Below are 24,485 nucleotides of genomic sequence, written 5' to 3' on the forward strand. Positions count from 1 at the left end.
ACTTTATTTCAACATTATTTTAAAACATTTTAAAATCTGCTTGCGGAACACTATAGTGTATACAGCTTATAAACTAATACTAAAATAATGGTTCTACAGTCTACAATAAGAGTAACTATTCCTATTTCAACAAAATACAAACATTTGACAATGTCAAAAATAATAATATTAACATATTGTCTTACTCTATTCAAATTAAGTACTCTACATAAATGCATTTAAATTATATTGGAAATTGGAAAATTATTTATTGTTAGTGTCAAATAGTTTACTGTATTTTAAATAATGAATATTCATGCATTATCAGATCTGTAGATTAAAGATTTCAATTGGTCAATGTTTTAAAGGTCAAACAGCTATACTTGAACACATCTTTGTACACTCATATTACTGCTACATCACAATGCAAATCAACTGAAAATTTAGAATATCAACCACAATTTTGGTTGCAATGCAAGATCAAGAAACACAAAAGTAGAATATGGTATTTTATAAAAAACAAATGTATCTTTAAAATTGTTTTAAAGGATTTTTAAAAGCTTTTTATTTTCCAAAATTGGGAAATTCTTCAGCAAACTCATCACAGTGTATTTTATGGCACTTTCCCCACGCCTTAGCCTGACAGGTACGGCTACAATACACTGCTGTACACCGCTTACAACGTCGCAACTTTCCTTCACCACCACCACACTGGTCGCAATTCATTAAAATCTCCGGACCATAACGTCTTCGGTATCGAAGCAATACCTGTAAAAAAAATATTTAAAATTTGTGATTCTAGGCTAAAGAGGAAACAATTTTTCAATTAAAAAAATTCTGTATTTTTAAAGTGAATACCACTTAAGCGATTGGTAAATAAAGGCCTCGCAGAAACAAAAGGATAACCAGTGTCAGAGATTTGGTTGTTCTCTCAATGTCTTGGTTGCCGAAAACCTGTGGCGGCCGAAATTTAGATTGAGACTGAATTGTACTATTGTATTCAATTTGGTTGTCCATCAAGACCAACCATTAAAATAAATAATTTGCTTGACATAAATTATTGGTTACCACATGACCAAGAACAACTGATTCTGTGAACCCAGCAGCTACAGACACCCTGATACCACCAAGCAATTCATATAATGGAACATTGATACATTGTTTACATACCTTTCCTAAAAAGTCTTTAAATTTGTAATTTTTGTTATCAAGTATAATACATCTGTATATATCAGCTAAGGATCTATGATAATACCCAAGTTTGTATAGAGTCTGTGCTCTACGGTAAAATGCTTTCAACATTGTGAGACCAGTCTCTTCAGTTTCTGTAATGCAAAATTACGATACAATAAACATTATTGCAATTATTATATGTATAAATAATACAAGTAATAATACAAGCTAAATTTATTAGTATTAGTATAATTTTATTTAACAAATTCCCATTTTCAAAAGGGGAAATAACATCTGGGCTGAATTGTGCATTGGCCATGTGTACAACATGCAAAAACCTTTATTTCCACAAAAAATGTCTTTCTCGGTGTCAATTAACCACCACAACATCACTTCCATGATAGTGGTAGAGTTGTACTAGTAAACCAGGATTCTATCAGATCCAGACTAGCCTTGAACCTGTGCTGATTTTAGGCTATGCCACCCTTAACCGTTCAGCTATTGAATGACAGCATTATCTACAGATAACCCTTAATAAAGGTCAATGGAAGCTTGTCAACGCTTACCTGTATGTCCACATAAGCCAATTACTCTGTTGCAGTCGTCCAGGGCTTCTTTATGCATCTTAAGGTTTAGGTAACATTGAGCTCTGTTGCTAAGTATTTTTACACGTAAATCTTCCCTGAAATAATAATAATAATAAATGAAATGGTAAACTTTAATTGAAGGTAGGACTTGTTCAATTGTTTTAAAGAGAAAGAAAACAGTGTGAAATATGAGTTCTAGCATGGTTGTGTCATATAACCCATTTATGATTTCTTATCCATTTTAAGAAGAATATGTTAATGGGGTGCTTAAACAAACATACTGCGCAATAGCTACAGTAATCTCTACATATTATTATGTCTTAGTTAATTTCACTAAGGCCAGATATGTATAATACACATTCAACCACTATTGTTTTGGTATAGATATTAAATTTCAGCTTTGGCCATCAACACAAAATCCGCTCTTTCTATTCTGAATTGGATGTCAAAGGCCACATAAATTGATGATTGGATATTGACAGAGGTGAAGAGCAACAATAGATGACACACACTTGACTACTGTATCACATTTTTTACCTCAATTTATATGAAATCAACCAATATAATAGCTTTTGATTTCACGTAACATCACATGGTTGTGTGAAAATAAAATCAACCAATCCAATGACAATGATATATTCTACCTAGTGTGAAATAACATTTCTGATATGATTCAACTCAACTGTAATAACAATGTTCTTACCATAAATAAGGTTTACCATTTTCCTGTGTATTGATTTTTACATATGGACACAAGGTTATAGCTCGACTGTATGCGTTCATAGCAGATTTATATTTTCCATCCTTAAACAGTTGGTTGCCTTTTTCTTTCAGCCTATCAGACTCTGCACGATTTAAACCTTGAGATCCTTCTGCCTTAGCAGTCTCGTCCGTAAAAAACCTTAATGATTCAAGTAAATTTGATATATAGTTATTTATATAGTGTATATAAAAAAAAAGAACATTCATAATTACTACAGCAAATCCTTTGTTTTAAGTACCCTGATTTTACGTATGCATAATTTTAATACATAAAACTGTAGTGGTATTTTCTTACATTGAGGGCGCAATTTATCAACAACCAACCACAAAGCCATGGCTATGATACAAGCCACACACATGCATTCCCTCTACACAGCGGTGACTGTTTTATTGATAGAAAATACATAAACATTGATGTTTTATTTATAAAACTTTATTTAAACATCGCAAACACGGCGAATTAGTCTTTTTAGCTACGACTTACGTATTTGGGGTCAATTTAAGGTCAACTTGGATTTTACAAATCCCATGTTTTACATATGTCCCTCAGTTCTACTGTATTCAAATTAAAGGGGCACCTTGAGATTCAACAAATGTTCCTTGATAGTTGGTGGCCTTATATGTAGTGTTGTAGTGTGGTGGTAGTGTTATATTTTCAATTGTTAATTGTCTCACAGGACAGTATCCCCTCAAAGAAGGATGCTACTCTATTATATTGTTTCTGGTTCTTTTCAAAGGAAATTGTCCCAGAGAATGGGTTGAACTCCCATCCTCGCAACCACAATTTAACTGGTTACTTGTAGATGTTAGCAGTATTCTTTAATAAATCACACCCTCAAGTCTTATGTGTTCAGGATTACTTATGTAGTTCCAAAGTTGTGCATAATCATTAGACATTTTAATATTTTGTAGACAATATTTCTATACTCACTTATTATTTGCACTGCTTAATTTTGATTTGTAATCCATCAGTGGACTATTCCATTTTTCTTTCTTGAAAAAAAAAAGAAATCAGATTGATTAATTTCTGTCAACTGCTGCAAGTACAATATTAAAAAAAAAATTAGGGACCAGGGTTTTATTTGTTGTAAAGCCATGTTGAATGTTAGTACCACACTGCACTGCATTGCATCGTGGAAATTTGTGAATAATTTGTGAACTGTGCACAACAAGGTGCATGCTATGGTTGCAGTAATAAGTACCGTATGTGTCATTGTAGGATGTGGCATGCAGTTCACATTCAGAAATTGCACATATTTTACAACAAGTTTGTGAATGATACGCGCATAGGTTGCCTATGCAGGCGTGACCAAGCATATGTAATGTTACAGGTGTTATGTATGGTTCACATGGTTTAATATCCGTATGTAAATGGCAATATGTGCCAATAAATGGAATACATTGTCTCACATTGAATAAAATACAGTGCGAACAACAATTTGTGCAAGGGGCATATGTTTTCAAATAAAATAGTATTGTCATATGGAATGCCCTGTATACAAATCAGCATGGAAGGACCAACTGTTGATGAATTTGTTACTTACTGTCTTAGTGAACGTGTAAGGATAATCATATATTTCCCTTGGTCCAAAATATTTGAAAAGGTGTTTGTATGTGCCTTCGTCAGTTGTCCTGTTAACTTGTTGAAAATTTGTCAGTGCCAAATCACGAAGAGTCTCATCAATTGAAAATACGAAATTACTCATTGCAAACACAAGTTCCTACAGAAAGGACAAAAGAATGTTTATTGAGGGGTATTAAATCCACTTGGTCTGATTGGAATTAGTAGAAAGTGATGTAATATTAAAAATTGGTAGGTGGTCACTAAATATCGCTGTAGATCAGTCCATTAATATTAGGGAATTCAATATTGTTGGTAATTATGTTATCAATTAACATTGAGGAGGTTTGTGTAATACGGATGGGTTTGTGGATTAAAAGGAAGGATTACTAGTAAGTTGACAAAGTGTCTTGACTGATGTTTTGAAGGTCAATGTTAAAATCCCCTAATAAACATGGCAAGATAACACATGTTATATTCCCCCTCTAGATCTGCCAAGGGTTAATTACAGTATGAAAATAGAAATCGAGTTTACAATAGGGTTAGATTTTTTCCTGCTAATTGTTCTATGAATACATTGAGGTCATAAGGTAAGAATAGATTAAACATTGGTATTAAATAATCATTTTAATAGATTATATGCATAAAAATGAATTCTTATAAGATTAATATTGGGACTCATTCGTGCATGAACGAGTCTACACACTATTATTATATAAACAAAATCATACTTCTCTTTCAAATATTTTATCTTTTACTGATCCATCTTTCAAAAGACATGATATAATCTCCAAATATCCACGGATGATGACAGGAGAACTTGGAAAGAAAACTAAAAAGAAAAACACAAAATATTGTTTTTAATATATTATTTGTTTTTAGTTTATTAGAAAATAAACTCTATGCTTGATTTTTTTTGCCCAAAATTTCAACTATATACTAATATAATAAACAGACAATTTTATTTTCAGAAAAGCACATTCATTCTATTTAGGACACTTTTGTAAACAGTTGGAAATTGAATTGAAAATAGATCACATTATACATAACATTTAAATTAAATGCAGTAAATTCTCCCACAGAAAGGAGCTAGACCTGCTGATTATCTGCTCAAAACACCACAGTAGAATAGACCAATGTTTAAATCACATCCTCAATTTTCTATTTTTGAAAGGTCATAACTGTACAATAATACCTTCTTTTTTTCTATTACTTTTCTTTTATTATGTATTACTGTACATATATTAATATTTTGTTTTAAAAATATCTTACCAACAGCCTCTAGGACTTTCAATAGGTAATAATTAGAAATCAATAATTTTGCCATTTCACGATTTTTAACGAGATGAAATACAAGTTTGGTAGTACATCCAACGATCAACTGGTCTCGTTGGTTGCGCTGTGGGCATTTAAACCAATCCATTATTGCCTGTAGTTTTAAAGATAAAAACCAACTAAAATAAATAAATAAACAAATAAAAAATATAACACAAAGTCAGTAGATATAAATTTGTATAAAAAATGGGTAAAATGGTGATAAAAAAACTTAAAACAAGAAATATTTCTTACAAAAAACGCCGCGTAACTTTTTGACTGGGCAGTTGTAAGAACAGTCTTCATTAATCTAATATAATAGGTCGGCCAATCAAAACGCAAGTGAACAATTGGGACTTTACTTGTGATTTATGTCATTGGCCTGTCAGCACAGTCGTTTCTTTCTAGAATTAAACGCACAAACTTGTATTGGGAATAATGTATGTGGTTATTACTATCGCATTTAGGTATTGATAATAATAATAATATGGCTTTTGAATATATAATTACTGTCTGTAGAATAACATTTATACATTTTCGGTTCGCGATCAAAAGTTATATGAATGGATTTGTAATAGGTATTTATAATAATAGTATATGGGTTGTATTATTGCTAAGCTATCACCAAATCGCGTTATAACATTATTTCTCAGGGTTTTTTGCACCATTGATCAATACCAAACGCGTATCGGTATAGTTTTTAATGAATCATTACATTAATAAAAATACCCAATTAAATCAATCGCGTCAGTCCAATTCCGACTTATGTTTCGATCACATAGTTCTGTGTCTACACTGTCCCAACTAGTTTAACAAAAAAAGTGTGATGTGCCCAAATATGGTAGTGATATGCCCGAATATCGTAGTGATATGACATCGTCATGTCTATATAATATGGGCACATCATATTTAGTTTGATAGTATAGACAAAGCTTAAGGATTATATTTAAAAAATGTTTTCTTACATTTTGAACGGAAGTATTTATTTGTTTATAAGCCCAATTTTCCAGTCTTAATTTTAAATTTTGAAAAAAGTATTTATTTGTTTATAAGCCCAATTTTCCAGTCTTAATTTTACATTTTGAAAAAAAGTATTTTATTTGTTGATAAGCCCAATTGTGCAGTCTTATTTTACATTTTGAACGAAAGTATTTATTTGTTGATAAGCCCAATTTTGCATTCTTATTTTACATTTTAAATGAAAGTATTTATTTGTTGATAAGCCGAATTTTCCAGTTTAATAATAATGACCCCTTCCACAGTGCTTATAACATATACATTTTACATGATATTGACCGTGGGTTCTTTACGCCTCTGTTGCATTTGTTTTTATTGTACCTTTTTAATAAATTATTATATGTTTAGGCCTAATCACACCCAATTTAATGAAACGGTCAGATTCCGATTTCAATTGAACGAAAGTAGTACTGTATTTATTATTCATTGATAAGCCAAGGGTCCCATGGCGTTAGCTGATATCTTGAGCATTTGACTCTTGTGTGAACCTGTAACACAAATCATTCTTCAAAATCTAAAGAAAGAACCTCACACGTCTTTTTTGTGAGTGATACACTATGGATATGCCCACGGAAATAATATGTGGACATTGCAAACAATCATAGGCCTACAGTAACAAACATAGAATGGCTAATAAGCATAACATTCAGACTTGCTTGTTTTCTAGTGGATTTTTATTTACTTTAGCATGTAGAATAAAACTAGTAACAGTGGCTATATTAATAATTATACTGATTATCCTTGATGTTATCGCGTCTAATAATAAAATATTTTGTTGTTGATAAGTCCAATTTTTCAGCCTTGATTTTACATTTTGAACGAAAGTATTTATTTGTTGATAAGCCCAATTTTGCAGTCTTAATAATGACCCTTCCACAGTGCATTTTACATGATATTGACCGAGGGTTTTTACGCCTCTATAGCCACTGATCAATACCATAATTAATGTACTTTTTTAAATGAATATTGAAATGTTTCAACATACCCAATTCAAAAAAACGGTCCGTTTTCGAGTTCAATCTTTTGATTAGAGAGGTTGGAGTTTCATTTTGAATTATAACATTGGCCTAGATTGACAGTCATAAAAAAGAAAGTCATTGTAAATACTTCCCTTTATGTTGACAGAGCCAAAATAAAGTTTTGACCATTATCGAATGATTATTTGACAGTGACTTATTATAATACCGGCCTGGTTGACAGCAAAAACGAAGTTATTATTTATTAAACAAGATTTTACAGATTTCCGTCTACATCTCAATAATACTGTATTATCAGCAAAGGCTTTCATATAGACTCTCTTCTCCCAGACGTTTTTTGGGTCCAGCAGCTACCTATAAATTATAGTCGAGTTTCCAAATTCACAAAACTGTCAGCCTTAGATACTAAAGCTACCGCTATGAAACAGCTTATTAATGAATGTGTCCTCCTGGGACATAGCTGGCTAGAGCCGCGGCGCGAAAAAAAATGTATTTGCCATATTACCCTCAGAAACCTTTTTGCTCAACAGAAAAACTGTTTTTGAATAGTAAGGCATTATTAAAAATTACTGTACAAGCTTGTACGTTCTCAATGCTCGAAAGTAACACTTAATACTACTCAATACTGCTCAATGTAGTCCAAATTGACTGCCAAATGTATACACTATCACGTTAGTTAATTACCTTTTATAGTAGGTACAGGTAGTATAAACATTAATATGCTTAATTTCATTTAAAGGCCTACAAAAAACAAAATGTTATGCTAACCCAAATTGAGCAAAATCTAGATAGCTTTTTTTGAAATTAATCATTTATGTATGTACATATTATATTTATATATGATTATGAAACAAAATCGGTAAACTTTAAATACAAATATTTAACTTACCTTCATGCATAGTTTATCTTCCATTAACAATTTTTTGGCACTATCATCATCTGCAATAGTCTGTAATGAATAAAAAGAAATGTAAAAGAATAAATTGTAGTGGCTCAAATTTTTTTTAAATAAAGGACGCTTTTGATACGAATGACGATCTAGGAACAAGTACAGTATGTTAATATATTGTGTGCATGTGGGTTGAGAAGTACTTAAGTAGGATGTGATTCCTTTTATTTTTATTAATTCAACTTTTCAATAAAATGCATATACTGAACAAATAGAAAAAACGGACATTTAGTGAAGGATAGGACGGGGGTAAACATGGTCCAGTTCCAATTCCTTTATTCCTTGACATGGTTCAGGCGGTTTCTAGGGTTCCAGACGACGGTTATTGCAATTTAAAAGCTACCTGGTTTGTTGAAGGTTCCACGTCAACAACTTTGGAAGATCATGGATTTTAAGGTCTCTGAATTACACATGAAAGTATAGTTTATTGGATTTGTAAAACTTGCTAGTGAAGAAGAAAATTTCAGCATAATCTGATTTTAACAAATGCATGTAAAAACACTAGTCTTGGTGGTTCTAGACTGAAATTAGTAAAAACATAAATATTTTGGCACATATGGCGTTTCATACATATAATATGAGCTCAAAGGCTGAATAGTGTACTATTCATAAAAAAGAACAAAAAAAAAAACAAACAAACAACAAATCATAATTTTACCATTTGTAAAATTCCCATAGAATATATACGAAGATAATACGCCCATCGATTTTTTGTTGAAGTCATATCCTTTAGACCTGGCTCCATTTCTAGATTTCCAAAGTCAGATCGTGGTAGGATGTATATAGGCGAGTCCATCATTGCTTTTTCTTCAAATTGGTAAAGCTTTTTACGTTGGTAGATTTTACTTAGAAGCTTCAATGCGTTATCTCTGTATAGGAAGTAACCAAGTGTCTGGATTCCATTGGCTGATGTGAGCGCCCTGCCAAAAACCTGTGGTGCTATGTCAAACATATCATACAGGGCAACAATAGCACACACACCAGGAACTATGTAGGCAGAAGTATCAGATTTTGAATTCATGCATGCTGCAAACAAACAAAAATGGTAAATAAAAGTGCAGATTACAGTAAATAAACTGAAAATGGAAAGTTTAACTTAAAATTTGTCTTTTCTAATTTATTTCATGTGCATCTAACAGCAAGTAATTTGCCAATTACAGGATGAATAAAGTATTTTTTTTTTATTTGAGGCTTAGAGAGTGGAGTTGAAAGAGTTGTGAGTTACAATCTTGGAAATAGGTCGGGATTGAACCCTGGACCTTAGGATTGAAAGGCAAGAATATTAACCACAAAATAGCACCACACTACATCAAGGAACATAACAAATAATTTTTTACAATTTTTTGCCTTTGAAAATGGAGCATAAATTTGCATAATTCTACTTTTTTAAACTTATTTCTTCAAGCAAAAATCAAAGTTGGCCTCATAGACTCGTATATGTGTCGGGTTTCATGTTGCAGATTTTTTTTATAGTCTTTGTTGTAGCCTGAAAAGAGGGCAGTGACCGATATTTAAAATATTTGATACAGCATGGATAATTTGGTATAACAAGTAAAAATAATACTGAATTGTAAATATTTTCTTTTGTTATATTTCATCATACTGTTAAGACTAAACAATGGCCTTTTGTTAGAACACTGTCAATTGTCTAATATTTCTCACATCTTTCTGGGTAAGTTTTTGTAAAAGAAATGAATAGTTCAGTAGTATTATCTGTGATCACTAGCTTCAAACGTTGGCACCATCGATTAAAAATAGTGAGATTTAATTTTGGGACAGTAGACAAAGGAGAAACTTAAATAAATAAAAAAAGCATAAATAAAATCCAGTTATATACTAGACATTTTTCCAATAAACAATTTTCAGCATAATCATTGTTTAATGTTTTACTTACATTCAACACATTTGAGAAGTATCTGAATACCACCTTCTTTCTCCATCAATTTAATGATACCCTTCCTGGACTTTGGTTCATCACAACCTCTAGCTAAGTACGCATTTAAAAGGAAGCTAAAAATTCTGATACAGTGATAATGCACACTGAGCCAATGGTCTCCCTCTTTAGATACACTGGATTCAAATTTCATCATAGCTCCACTATTTGGTCGAAGTTTCAGAATCTGTATGACATCCGACATGAGGTCAAGTTTTAACAGGATTGCGAGTACTACTTTGTTACCGTTGAACAGCTATGAAATAGAAATACACTTATGGTTTAATAACGAAATTTGATTTCACATCCCACAGGGCACAGAGCATACATGTTACAAGCTATTGCATGCTCCTCTCGGTAGCCTTTTTGATAACAAACTTGAATTTAACATTATTTCTGATTTAACTTGGAACAAAATGACTATAGTTTCATAGAGTCGGTACTAGGCCTACACACACAATATGCAAAAGCAGTCCAGTCATTATGTTTAGCGCCAGTGGCGTTTCATAAATATCATTGAACTACTCTAGAATTTAGAAAGCTCAACACAGAAAACACAACTAAATATAAAAAAACAAAATATAAAGTGGTGACTAACTCCAGTATGGTTTTCCATCAAATATTTTGATAAACTTGAAATAAAATAGTGTTGGATCTTCTGTCTGTTGCTGTCTTTACTGAGTTCAGCAGTTCGTGCAGAAACGTCCCTCACATCCTCGCACTTCAGAAACCTCCACAAGCCTGCAATCTCGTCCCAAATCTGCCTGTCTTTCTCATACAAGCGGCTAGCCTTTTTCTCCGGTACTTCACCATCTTTGTCGCTGACGCCAGATAAATATTTGCTAAGTCTACCATACAGTTCTTCGGCCTGTTCTATACTATGTATAGATATTTCTATATTGTGAGCCATACCTTTTTAACAATTACCAAAACATAAATTTCGGCGGAGATCACAGAGAGAGGAGTAGCTACTAAAACAAAAGAGTTCAACAAAAAAACGCCGTTGAATCTTATGGAACGCCACATGGGACAATTTTCCCGTGCACGCGTTCGGGCGTTTAATACTACTGTACTTTGAACTATTATTAATCGTCGAATCATCCAGTCCACTCTTATCTTAGTATAACTGAATTGAATAATACAATTAATTTCGGCATGGAGGTTTTTATAGAGTGGCTAAAGTGAGTTCCTTTTTTGCAGCACACTTTTTGTTTTGGTAATTCATTAATTTAAACAATTTGTACTTTTCTATCTTCAAGTACTAAGCTATTTGTATGTTCACACAACATAGAGAAATAATAAAAATAATTTGTATTCTATCATTCGGGACGAGAGAGAGAAAATCTAATCCACGATATCACATTAATGAGTTTAGCAATTTCATGCAATACACCATTCCAACAACAAATCAACAGTTTATTATAGGTTCAATATATGTATTTTATTGTTCAACCACTACACACTAATAAAAACTAGACACAATAAAAATTTACAATACACTGTAATTTCAACCTATGCTTTTAAGACACTTTATCACTTATCATATTCACAAGTATTTTTAAGCTACAAAGAGAGTGACACACAAACTATTTTAATACTAAAGTTGCATTATTTGCATAAAAAGTTGAAAAAAACTTCGCTGGCAGGTACGTAGTAATTTGAATGTTATTAGGATTGAGACTAAAAATGTGCATATGTTATGCGCGATTTGAACGATTTGCGCAATTTGAAATTGCGCAAAAAAAATCCTTGCGCAATTTGAATTGAAACATGTGTTTCAAATTGCGCAAGCAACGTATTAAATTGCGCAAGTAATCTGCAAATTGCGCAAGTTTTTTCGACAGATTGTGAAATCATGCACACCCATATTTTTATAGTAATTTCTAATGATTCAAAATTAAAGATAAATATTGTTATAAGTTAGCATACCGTCGAAGAACCGACGAAGGAAAACGAAGCGGTGGTGTTCCACCAGGCGGGCACGGCGCGGGCGGCCGGCTATACTACTCTAGCCTAGCTAGGGTCTGGACTACTGATACTGACTAGGTTACATGGCCTAGCTTAAACTAATATTAAAAACTCAATTTTTACATTTATTTTGATTTATTTCAAGTTACAGTGATAGTATTATTTAATTGTAATAATAAATGTTATGTATTTATTATATTATACACATGTTATCTTCGCATTTATTATGTTTTATTTTGAGTTATTTAGTTTCCAATAAATTATTATAATACCGATTGTCTGGTAGAATTTTGTTGCGCAATTTGAAAATTTACAGTTCGTTTTCAAATTGCGCAAAGGTGTCATATTGCGCAAGAACTATCTTGCGCAATTTACAAATTGTGCAGCGCAATTTAAAATTGCGCAAAGATTTTCTTGCGCAATTTGAAATTGCGCAAGTTGATTGCGCAATTTGAAATTGCGCAAAAAAATCCTTGCGCAAATTTAAATTGCGCAAGAATTCTTTGCGCAATTTCAAATTGCGCAAGGATTTTTTTGCGCAATTTCAAATTGCGCAAATCGTTCAAATCGCGCATAACACATACACAATTTTATGAACAGCAAAAATTCGTAAAATTATTCTTCATTTTAACATCTAATTCCAATTGGTTCATCTCAAAATCTTGTTTGATTACCATGCATTTTATTCCCAATGGAACATGGTCCACTTTATTCCCAATGAAACATGGTCCATTTTCTTTCAAAATGGAACATGATCCATTTTCTTCCCAATGGAACATGGTTTATTTTCTTCCCAATGCAACATGGTTTATTTCTTCTTAATGGAACATGGTTTATTTTCTTCCCAATGGAACATAGTTCATTTTCTTCCCAATGGAACAGAGTTTATTCTCTAATCTTTCCAATGGAACATTTTTTTCTCAATGGAATTCAATTGGATCTCCTTAGCAATTTAGAGACATGCATTTATTTAATTGCTTTACTCAGGGTGTGAGAAAAAGAAATTATAACATGTAACAATTTTTGTTTACATAAAATCTCAAAAAGGTTAAAAGGTAATTTAAAGGTAGATATCACTAATATCATTAGAGAAAGGAATACCAATGACTGCAATACTAACATTTTACAAAAGTTATTTTCTCAAGCTGAGACAATCCTGGGAAGAACACTGCTAGTATTGTGATAATTTCACTGGTTATAGAAAATAATATTTAAAATTGAACAAAATATATTCACTTTTCTTACAGATTATTTTAAACAATGTAATTATATTTATTTAGGTAGGAATTAATTGAGAATGAATTCAAACATTAAGATTGCATTTCAATGCTAAACACATTTATTGCATTTTCATTATTCAGACTTTTTCTCTTCTGTAGCCTTTTCTGTGGGTTGACTTGCAGTACTAAAAAAAAAAGGTACAAATTAGTAAATAAAAATTGTTGCATCAACATCGGAAGGCTTTTACTTGTCTAATGTCCGAATTAATGAGTACATCAGGCAATTATTAACTGGTTTTAGTTTACATATACATTAAGAGACCAGCAATTTGATTCATAAAGTAAGTATTTACAGTAGTGCCTCTTAATGTTACTGGTACAGTACATTCAAAGATTTTATAATCGAAGGCTAGATTGCAAACTGCAATGTTATTGCAGTTCAAAAAGTGATTCTTTATGGAGGAGGGAACCAACAAGATGGGGCTGCAATCGACCAATCAGATATGCTCTACGTAGTACGCAGTAATATACGCCTGTGTTGCTTTTATATCAAAGAATGTTTTTGAATACAATTACGGCCACCATCTTGTTGGTTCCTCCTGTTGGAATCACTTTTCAGTCTGGAGTACGCCCTCTATGCCCTTTCGGCTTATAACAACTCTCTGTGTCTATTATTTTAGGTAATGTATGTATTCTCAGGGAAGAGTGGTAATTCTTTTGGTAGTATGGGATCACAAGAATTAACAAATTCTATATTTATTTTTCACACAACCAACGACAAAATAATAATAAAAAATACACTTAAAATATAATAAGAATCTACTTAAAGAAAGTTTGTTGACATCTTTTGTTAAGCCGAATAATTTTAATTTGTTGTAAACAAATTTATCATTAATATTTTATTACTAATAATTATACTCTAACTCACCTTTTGGGTTTTCTAAACATAGGATTAAGAACGAATTGAAATAGTGGTATCCATGCCAAGATCACAATGGTCCAAATGTGGTACATGCTCCGGTATACCTTTAATAATACAAACATTGATTATGGTACAGAATCATTAAGGTAACCCCATTAAGGCACATATCCATACACATTGGGTATGGGTATCAAAAGCACCAGAATTGTACTGGAGAGGTGAGTTGTTGGGGGTGTACTGTGGTAAGAAAATGCAGTTTTTCAAACTACATTTGAATAGCACCAAAAGAGCATTGGAATGATCTGCATAATAAATTAAGGGGGAACAGAAACGTCAAATGGTACAAAAATGTGTATTATAATATCTTTATTATAGAAGAACCAAAATTTTCTTGTTTTCTCTATTGCAGTGGTCGTATTTAACAATCACACTTTATCATTAGGTCACCATAGTCAATAAATATTTAATTTAATTATCTAAAATCTTAGGATATAGATTTGAAGTTTGAATAGTGAATAAAGCTATATTGGCCTTTTGGTATATTACAGAGCACCTGTCCCTCAAACCTCTAAATTACTGACTGTACAAGTAATTGAATTTATTACCTCTGAAAACCGATGGTATCTTAACAATGTGAAGGCAACAAGTGCATAACCCATTATTGATGTGGTTAGAAAACGACTACAGATATAGGATATTGGCTTTACAACTGGATTATTGAAGAACTTCTTTAACTTGGGACTTTTCTCAATCAGAGACGTAACCTAAATAAAGATGAAACAAAAGAATAGGTATGGAGACAAGTTAATCATTTCTGTTTTGCTTTGGACTGTTTTGAGATTAAAAGAGAATGAAATGAAATTGAAAGATTCAACTTTGTTCAGAGGAACAGTTGGATGTCACCAATTATAAAATTTTTAAGCCTGTCTACACTTTATGTTACAAAAAAATGTGATATGCTTATATATGGATACGATATACCACTACCATTATTTGGACACATAACACAATTATTGTCAAACTAGTTTGATACTGTACACAGAGCTTAAAGTTTTACATATGATCATGATTTTTAAATGTGATGTTTTTGCCATATTTCTAAAGTTCTGTCTACAAACTTTATGTAACAAAAAAAAAAAAAATGTGATGTGCCCATATAATATTATATGGACATGATGATGTCATATCACTACCATATTTGTGCATATCACTACCATATTTGTGCATGTATCACTACCATATTTGGGCACATCACATTTTTGTTGTCACAAAGTCTGACAGTGTAGACAGAGGTTAAAACAAAATTTTTGTTAAATAGTATTAAATAAAAAGTTTCAACATACATGGTTTTCTAGCTGAACACAGAGCATTTCTAAGAAGAAACAAACAAAGTAACCAAGGAAGTAACCATGCCAGAGGGCAAGAAAGAGCAATGTCACAGCTTGTGAATATAACTTATTTCCTAAGAAACGTAATCGCTTGTAAATATATCTAGAAAAAAAAAAATATTCTAAAATTATATCAACAAACATTTAATTGCAAACTACTACAGTTGGTTTTTTCTTCTTTTGTTTTTTGGAATTTTTAAAAATTTTAGCAGAGAATTTTATATTATTTTGCAAAAATAAAATTATGATACCTTGCTGCCCACTGGCTGGTGTTAATGTTGAACGACTCAATCAAGCCTTTCCAACCGCAACTTGATTCATACTTTCGGATTTTAACATTTGCAACGCCGTCCCATTTTACTTTGTTGTTGTCGTCATAACCATTAAACGCTAAACCACTTAATATGCAGCTTCCCTCCTATTAAGAGAAAACAACAATTCGTAAGCGATGCCACAAAATGAAACTACAAAATGGAGGGGTTCGATTTGAGACGACCCAGAACCAACCTTGGTCAGGTCAATTTATGTGTTGTAGTCTGGATCTAGACACTACACATACAAAATGAATTTTATGTCTTTAATAATAATAATAATAATAACAACAACTGGTACTTGATATAGCGCATTATGCTGAAAGCCTCAATGCACTTTACATAGACAGAAAAATTTATAAAATTTAAAATTCAAAAGGTGGGTTTTGAGGAGAGATTTGAAGGCACTGGTGAAAGTTGCCTGACGGATGTCAATAGGCAACACATTCCAAAGAGAAACGGATGCAGAAGAAAAAAAAGAAAGATTTCAAAGAGACACCATATCTGTACTATTTGAAATTTATTGATCTGCCTAGAGAGTCACTACAGTGTTTGTTTACACTTTTGGTTTCCATTCTGCTGTGCTTTGTGGGGAGAGTGATCTTTTATATCATTCTATTTTTATTATACAACATAATAGAATAAAATGAATAAGATTACAATTAAGCTACACTGTTTATAAAGCTGAATTACCTACAAATTGAAAGCGTGAATTCATATTCGTTAATAAGTTAAAATATTTGTGTTTTTTTAACCTCTCTACTAAACGCATGTTTTATAAAACCACTACCCAGTTATTGTCACTTCGTGGCATCATTAACAAATTCATTAACAATAGTTTGATAAACAAAAATAAATTAAATTAATTGTAAATGATTTTTGTGATGAACTTTTGATTAAGCAGGTCTTTTAGGTGCAGCGCCTTAAAAATCTATTATGGATATATTTTTAAATTTTTATTTATTATTATTGTCTTTAGGTACGGATTACCAAAAGTAAATGAATCACTGTCCTATCATATAGGTGGTAATCCCCTGTTACAAGGGCTGTTTAGCTCACCGGGGTAACCCTCTACTCGTTTTGCATGATGAAATGGACACCATCGGGCTACCGATAATGAAATTTTAATAATGGTAAAAAAAAAAGTAATGTTGGGAAGAGTTGGTCTGGAGGAGTCTGGTTTGTGAAGAGTTTTCCGGAGAGTTATATAGGGAGAGTATATAAATCAGTCAAACGTAAGAAAATTCCCAAAAATTCAAAATACGAAATATAATAATATACTCACAGCAAACAACCAGATGGATATGTACCTTGCGATTAGTACTCGTCCCCAGATACAAACAAAGAATATTTTGTAGAATAAAGACGAGTCCTAAAAATAATGTAAATACAAGTAAAATTATTATTTAAATAATCATATTCCCCCAACCCCTGATCCAATTTTTGATAAGCGTGGTTCCCACTAGCAATGCAAAAAGAACATGGAGATTGAGTTTTAGTTGTACATCTAGTACAGGGCAGTATTTTAATTTTTATATATTATAAGTTAAATTCTACTTATATACACTGAATGCGACTATAAATTGATTCATTCACAATTACAGTGTTATTATTGTTGAATCAGCAAAATAGTCAGTCAGTGGAGTAAATTTTAAGTGGCAAATGTTTTTTGAATGTTTTTAATATTTCTGCCAGGAAAGCAATTATTTTGTAATCTATGTACGGTAGGAATAACCTAATATTAAAAACTAATTTATTTTAAACATTGTTGATTTTTTAATATATAAAAGATTCCTAACAATCCAAACAATTCTTTCTTTATTTATTTTATATTAAAATAATGTATGGATTTTTAAATTGATTTAATACATCACTATTTTAGACTGTAAAATTATTTACATACGTTAAACTCTTGACTGGAAAGGAATTCCGTAGGAAATAGAGAGCCTAGGATAGTGTGCGCCATTGCATACACAACTCCCATGAATAAGCGTTTCAAAGCTGGAATCGTTGTAGCTGGAGGTTTGCCATCAGAATTTGCCAAAAACTTCTCATCAACAAAGTCTTGGAAACGTCGCATAGGAAACTATGAATGAAAACTAAAATAGTTTAAAAATTAATTCTTACGTTAAAGATGTATTGTCCCCCTGAAAAAAATAATTATTAACAATTTTTTTTTTAAATATACCATTTTAATGTCACATAATAGTTATCCACTTTGACCAAAAAATAGATCGAAAAAAAATGTATTTACCTTAAAAAACTGTAATTTAAAGTAAAAAATAGTCAAATTGGCTGCCAGCCAATGGATTTTTGGTTAAATTTAACCATTTATTTTGTCATTTTATAAGTGAAAACATTGATTTTTTTCTTTTTTTTTCTACTGAAGTGATTAACTTTATTAAAACTACAAAATAACCTATTCAAAGTCTGATTTAATTAATCTTCATTTTTCATGTTTTTGGGGGACAATACATCTTTAAGGCTCATTTACAGTAGGATGATACTGATGGCCAATAAATAGATAACTGTGCATTTTTTCTACATAAAACAAAAGAATTTTAAAAGTTTTCATTCTAGAACTATAAGATTACCATCTATGCTGCTTTTGATGAAAATACTGAAATGTATTCACTCAATCAAATGATGAGCAATAATATCGTGATGGTACTGTTCTAGTAGTTTTACTACGCCTAGTAGTTTTCAAAATAGAAAAATGTGTAATTTGACCCCTATGACCTTAAAACCCCTTAAAAAGTATGTTTCACTGAACTGATTTTGGTAGATTTTGGAAATGATCTTCCCAGATGCTTATAGAATCAAATAAAAAAGGTTTGGAAACTATTGCAATTTGTTTTGTTATACGCCATTTTTTGTCATAGATTGACTGGACTATATTGATCATGATCTCATTTAATTGAATTTTTACAAATATTATCTTTATAGGGTTATCCTATAGTTCTAGAATGTAAACTGTTTAGATGTCTTTTGTTTTATGTTAGACAAATTTATGTTTTTTTATTTATCGTCTATCGTCCTAGTGTTAATGGGCCTTTATTAATTATGATTTATCCTAATATGATGAAACTAAAAAATATAATGACCTATTTATGCTAATGTCCTGCTACATAAAAGGTGTGGCAATATTAGAGGAAATACTAAAACAAATACTGATTGGTGGATTAAAATCTCAAACTAGGTTAATTACTGTATATGCAATTGTTGAAAGAAAACATGATTATGTAAAAAGTCCTCCAAGAACGTTAATTACACCAGTAATTAGTACTACAGTACCAACCAGAACGTCTGGCGAAAAAGCGTCGTACGCGTCAAAAAATTGGACTTATTCTGGATGCATTCAAATTGGGGGGTTACGGGTTCTTCTGGTCGGTACTGTACTACTACTAAATGATATTATCGCGCCTGTATTAGAATTAATTATGTGCAATAGAATGCAAATAATTCTTACAAACTTAATATTTTATTTCAAATGTTAAACAATGACTGCAATCAACATACTTGTGGTCCTACTAAATAGCCCCCAAAATAGAAGGTATAACTGGTGATCTCCAACAGACTTGGTGCGGCTTTGATACATAGCTGACTTTGCTCTTTTGAAAGTTCTCCCTATATAAACAAAACACAGAAAATAAATTCATAAACATATTATTAGGATTTCAAAATCAGGTGGAATTGAAGTTGTCAATTTTGATATTCACACATAAAAAATCTGTTTGTAAGAAATATAATTATAAAGGATTTTCTCACACCCTTTGTATCACGAATTGAGTGCAACTAACAGAACCGACCGCTTACACCCCAAGAGTGTGTCGTAATAAAGAAAGTTAATGCAACATTTTACCGATGATTTCCTCATATTTATTTGTAAATTCTATTTTTCGTTTTGTTTTAACCTCTGTACAGTATAAATTATTATTTTAGCACAATAAAATTGAATTTAAAACAACTTACGATAATAAATTGAGTGTACTCACCTGTGGACGGTGGCCATCATAGAGGTCAAAGGCCAATCCAATCAGTCGTAAACACATAATGCATTGTGGGGTAGTCCATAGGATGTCATAGTCATCAGTGGATACAACGAGGTAGGCTATCACTAGGTATGACTTACATTTAAAGTAAAATAAAATTTAATAAACTTTTCCATCAATTATTTAGTAAATTATATAAAATATAAAAAAGTAGTTACCTTTAAGTCCCCCTCTCAATATTTATAAAGACAAATACTACATGGTAAATTAATACAAAACAATGGTTGTAAATTCTGCCTATTTAGTCTTTTTGTTTAGCATTTTGATATATACCGTTAAAAGAATTATTTCCTGATACTTTACACACACCTTAATTAGTTTATCATAGTACATGAAAAACAAGAAAAGCTGTTTGATTTGATATTAAAGTGCCTTTAACTAACGTTTGTCCTTAGACAAAGGTATAGAATTTATATAGAATTATCTGTAATTATTAATCATAATTTAGGCTAAATACGTATGATGCTGTTTTTCAGTGTAACATGTTATGTAACTGAGGCCCTTTTTGTTTATCAACATTTTAAGTTCACTTAGGTTGACCCTGGTCTCCCCAATTTCAGTTTTTTTTGTTATGTATATACTCAAATAGACCAAATAAATAATGAAATGAAATATAACATACACATTTGCCTTTTAGGACCTGTTTCTGTTGCAACTGCTCAAAATACGGTATTTTTTATACCGTATTTTCAGTTGGCCAGACATTTTAGCTTTTATAGATACTTACGAGGTTGAATGTAAAAGAGATGATGACCATTGGTAATGTTCCACCCAAGATCGCAAGTATTAAGTAGTTTGCCAAAATGTTAATCAAGGAATGGTACAAGTAGATTCCTGAAAATTAACATTTTAGAATTATTGTAAATATACAAACAGTACAAACAATCTACAATAAAAATAAATCAAAGAATAGAATAATTATTTAATTATCTAATATTGTTGTATACTGTACTGCACAATCAATTATAAATATATTATATATTTCAAGATGCCGTTAAAAGTAAAACTAAAATGTTATAGTTTGAAATTACAAGATACATACCATAGCAGAAGTATGAAATAATAAGACCAGTTACCGAGAAGTAAACATGCTTAACTGTTGAACTTTTTCCGTGTAAAAAATCCCTCTGAAACCATGCCAATAAATAACCTGAAATATGTAAAAAAATATATATATATTCAGAGCCGAGCACCTGAAGATTGAGTTCATACTCATTAAACAGCCTGTAGTGCAATAAAATGTTCAGTTGGTAATTTACTAGCGTCTTTATCATTTATTTATATTTGGCTCTACATTTTGTATTGAGCACTTTCGCTTGTCATGATCTGCGTTAAATTTACCACAATTTATATATATTGTCATATATTTAGTTGCAAGCCTGTAGCCAAAATTAGAGGGATTTATTTTTCCACAAATGGAGCAATAATCGCCATGAGAATTGTACACCATGCAATTCAGTGTTTTAGATGCTACTGTATATTAATTAAAACGGGACCCACCATTAAAACATATAAAGATATGGTATATCAATTTATTTTCTTATATTATATTGAGGATTCGAAAAATACAAATACATTAAAATAAAGTACATGATTGAATAGTTAAAATATCTTTTAAACAATCATTTGTTTTTGCCTTAAACGGTCAGATTTAGCCTATAAAAGTTGAAAGTTTTGGCCAAAAACATCATGACATTAGCATTTGTCGTTTCATCGAAAACGTTTTTCTGATGGCGGCTCAACTTGGCTTAATTAATCACCACCACCTGTGTGTGAACCCCAGCAGGGCCAGGCTAGGCTAGTACCGGTAGGCCCCTACTAGCTAGCTAGGTTATGATATGATGGAAATAGACCTAGGCCTATCTATGTTATGGGCTAGTAGGCCTATGTGCTACTGGCCTACTGGCTAGGCACTACCTAGCCTAGGGATGTCTAGGATAGGCTTGTCCTCCTTCAGCTCCTGCTTACTACAAAGGCTAGGCCTAGGCCCTCTTAGGCCTACTACTAGCTAGTCCTAGGCTAGCCTAGTAGTATAGGCCTACTAGTACTAGCCTAGGCCTAGTAGGCCTAGCCTAGGCCTAGATAGGCTAGGCGGCCTAGCCTAAAAGTTAAAGGCCCTAGGCCTACTTACCACACAGTACTGCAAACAACAGTCGTATCCCTGGTTCTGGAATTTCAGTAAGATTTGAAATATACTGCAACAAATATCCCAACATTTTCGCTAAATAATTATTGAATTTTATTAACTAAAAACACCACCACTAGGCCTCAGGAGGCTAGATAGTAGAGGTACGTACGGTAGATAGGCCAGGTAGGTGTTCAGAGGGAGCACGCCACACGCATGGGGGGCTTTACGTTTACACAATTGAAAAAAATCGTACGATTTCATGAATTGCGCCCCCTCTCCCAAATCGATTGACAATATGACACGCTACACACGTCAAAAAGTTGCGTACACTGTTAGGAAATCCCTACTAACTGTACATTTTATTATTTTGTATTTTCTGACTACTGTACCAGCAATGCATGAACAAATAAAACAAATGAATAACAATTTTACTGAATATTGACATAACTCGAAAACTGTCGCCAATAAATTCAGTTTTCGTTTTATGTCAATTTTCAGTAATAAATGTTTGTCGTAACCATAATATTATACGAATTTGGAAACTTGTACGGCCCAAAAAACTGTTCTGTAACTTTTTATTGTAGGCCTAATTGTCCAGAGTTAATGATAATTATCTAAAATATAATCATTTAAAATTACACACGCAAGCAATTTTAACACACGTTTTAGAAAACTTTTCTAAAGTAAGCCTATTGATTTATAGTGAAATATTCAAGGTCACTTCTAGAAATTAAACATTCAAAACTTCAAACATAAAGAGTAATGACATGGTTATAATGATCGTTGAACTTTATTGACATACAGGTAGGCTACAACAGCAAACAAGAAGAGGCCTAATAATAGTAGGCTACAGATTAACTTTGTTTTCAACTACTTTAAATTTTGCAATCGACATAACCAGTGCTGTAATGTTTATGCTCCTAAAATAGTAGTTTAGGCCTATTTTCATTTTAAAATGTCTATTATCAGGAATTTTCTGTGTATTCGAATTATTTTACCAATAATGTGAAAGTAAGGCCCCATGCTCACATGTTGACATCCTTATCATAGTCCCGCTAAACTCATTTCAGCTTCTTAGAGGATAGGATAATATTTCATGGATTTAGAGTCACTGTTTTATATATAGAACTTTATTGCAAAAGGAAACCACAATCTAATCTATTCACTACCGCATCTTTATTCTTAGTCATCTGTTTTCCAGGTCTTCCAGAATAGTTTTCTACCTTTACTTAATAGTTGAACAAGAAATCCCTTTATCAACCTCGCATGTCTCATAAATAAAGGTAAATTAAATTGATAGGCACGCCAGTCATGTTTTGATCGTAAATTATCTACATTCAGCTGCAGTTTTTAATCATAAATTCCGCCACAGTTATCGATATCGGTAGCTAGTTTACCGAAAAGAACATCCAGAATAGTTTACGTTAAAACTCATCTAAAATTATGTTACGTTTTTGTTTTGCAACTGTGTATATTCTGTTTGCTGTTCAAGCACAAACTGGATCATTTGCAGCACTTTTATACAAACCTCCAAATAATGTCAACGTGCGAGTTGGCGAGACTTTTAATTTAAGCTGTGGAATATCATATCAAACTGAAGGTGAAAACCGTGCTTGGATTCGATACATAGATAATAACCCTTTTATTCTGAGCGTAGCTGACGGTAATTACGGACCGAACAAACTTAGGCAAACGGTAGCGAAAACCACGGAATATGCGATCATTATTCGAGATGCTGTTTCTTCCGACGAAGGATTTTACGAATGCGGAGTTCTTGACAGATCGCTGTATACACCACTGGCAACTGCAATAGTAACAGTTATAGAAGTTGCAACAGAATACGTTACGCCAACAGTCCTGCAGAAAACCGAACTGCAAACATCACAGTTTGGCAGACATAAAAACAAGACGATTACTCAGTTGCCTCCGACTTGGACAACCAACCAAGTGCGAACCGTATCAGTGGGCCTAAGAGGAGACGAATTGCAAGATACGACAGACACGTACACGATCAGTGAAATGATTTCAATGGAATTCAATGTTACTTTACACGATATGGATGTGACATATGAAAATGGGAAATCAAAGTTGTTGATAAGTTGTGAACAACTCTTTTTTGTTTTAATGTTTGCATTTTTTGTGGACTGATGGAATCGCTAAAAGGGACATCAATAATTATTTTAGTAATACAGTACATCTTTTCTTTTACAGTAACTTATATGATGCCTAATAAGTAGTGGTTAT

At 32.0% G+C, this 24,485-nt stretch overlaps 2 protein-coding genes across 3 annotated transcripts; both read right to left on the minus strand.

Annotated features, from left to right (window-relative positions):
* Positions 1–42: 42 nt before the first annotated feature.
* Positions 43–11,282, minus strand: LOC140044886 (uncharacterized). Of its 2 annotated transcripts, none has more exons than XM_072089580.1 (12): positions 10,851–11,270; positions 10,214–10,508; positions 8,978–9,345; positions 8,260–8,319; positions 5,335–5,491; positions 4,794–4,894; positions 4,046–4,222; positions 3,433–3,494; positions 2,443–2,640; positions 1,719–1,834; positions 1,150–1,304; positions 43–747 (listed from the first exon to the last, which is right to left on the minus strand). In XM_072089580.1, exons 1-12 carry the CDS (start codon positions 11,160–11,162, stop codon positions 544–546), a joined length of 2,205 nt encoding a protein of 734 aa, XP_071945681.1. In that variant the 5' UTR covers positions 11,163–11,270; the 3' UTR covers positions 43–543. The 2 variants fall into 2 exon arrangements, with proteins under 2 accessions (XP_071945681.1, XP_071945682.1); XM_072089581.1 differs by having other exon boundaries at positions 564–747; positions 1,235–1,304; positions 10,851–11,282.
* A 1,473-nt stretch (positions 11,283–12,755) lies between these two features.
* LOC140043575 (lysophospholipid acyltransferase 5-like) lies at positions 12,756–22,429 on the minus strand. The gene is made up of 12 exons (XM_072088096.1): positions 22,245–22,429; positions 21,156–21,263; positions 20,841–20,947; positions 20,057–20,188; positions 19,581–19,688; positions 17,965–18,147; positions 17,347–17,433; positions 16,002–16,168; positions 15,706–15,853; positions 14,968–15,126; positions 14,369–14,466; positions 12,756–13,625 (listed from the first exon to the last, which is right to left on the minus strand). The coding sequence occupies exons 1-12, from the start codon at positions 22,327–22,329 to the stop codon at positions 13,574–13,576; spliced, it is 1,434 nt and encodes a 477-aa protein (XP_071944197.1). The 5' UTR covers positions 22,330–22,429; the 3' UTR covers positions 12,756–13,573.
* Between the last annotated feature and the right edge of the window lie 2,056 nt (positions 22,430–24,485).

This window comes from Antedon mediterranea, chromosome 3, assembly GCF_964355755.1.
Source record: "Antedon mediterranea chromosome 3, ecAntMedi1.1, whole genome shotgun sequence".
NCBI classification, from domain to species: Eukaryota; Metazoa; Echinodermata; class Crinoidea; order Comatulida; family Antedonidae; genus Antedon; species Antedon mediterranea.

Excerpts from the sequence above, each read along its gene's own strand:
- LOC140043575 (XM_072088096.1), bottom strand. The coding sequence starts at position 22,329 with ATGTTGGGATATTTGTTGCAGTATATTTCAAATCTTACTGAAATTCCA. Across the intron at positions 19,689-20,056 it reads ATGATGGCCACCGTCCACAG|GGAGAACTTTCAAAAGAGCA; the intron begins GTGAGTACACTC and ends TTGTTTATATAG. Across the intron at positions 13,626-14,368 it reads ATGTTTAGAAAACCCAAAAG|TACTGCAAGTCAACCCACAG; the intron begins GTGAGTTAGAGT and ends TTTTTTTTTTAG.
- LOC140044886 (XM_072089580.1), bottom strand. The coding sequence starts at position 11,162 with ATGGCTCACAATATAGAAATATCTATACATAGTATAGAACAGGCCGAA. Across the intron at positions 4,223-4,793 it reads ATAAAATATTTGAAAGAGAA|GAACTTGTGTTTGCAATGAG; the intron begins GTATGATTTTGT and ends TCCTTTCTGTAG. Across the intron at positions 3,495-4,045 it reads CTTACACGTTCACTAAGACA|AAAGAAAAATGGAATAGTCC; the intron begins GTAAGTAACAAA and ends TTTTTTTTCAAG.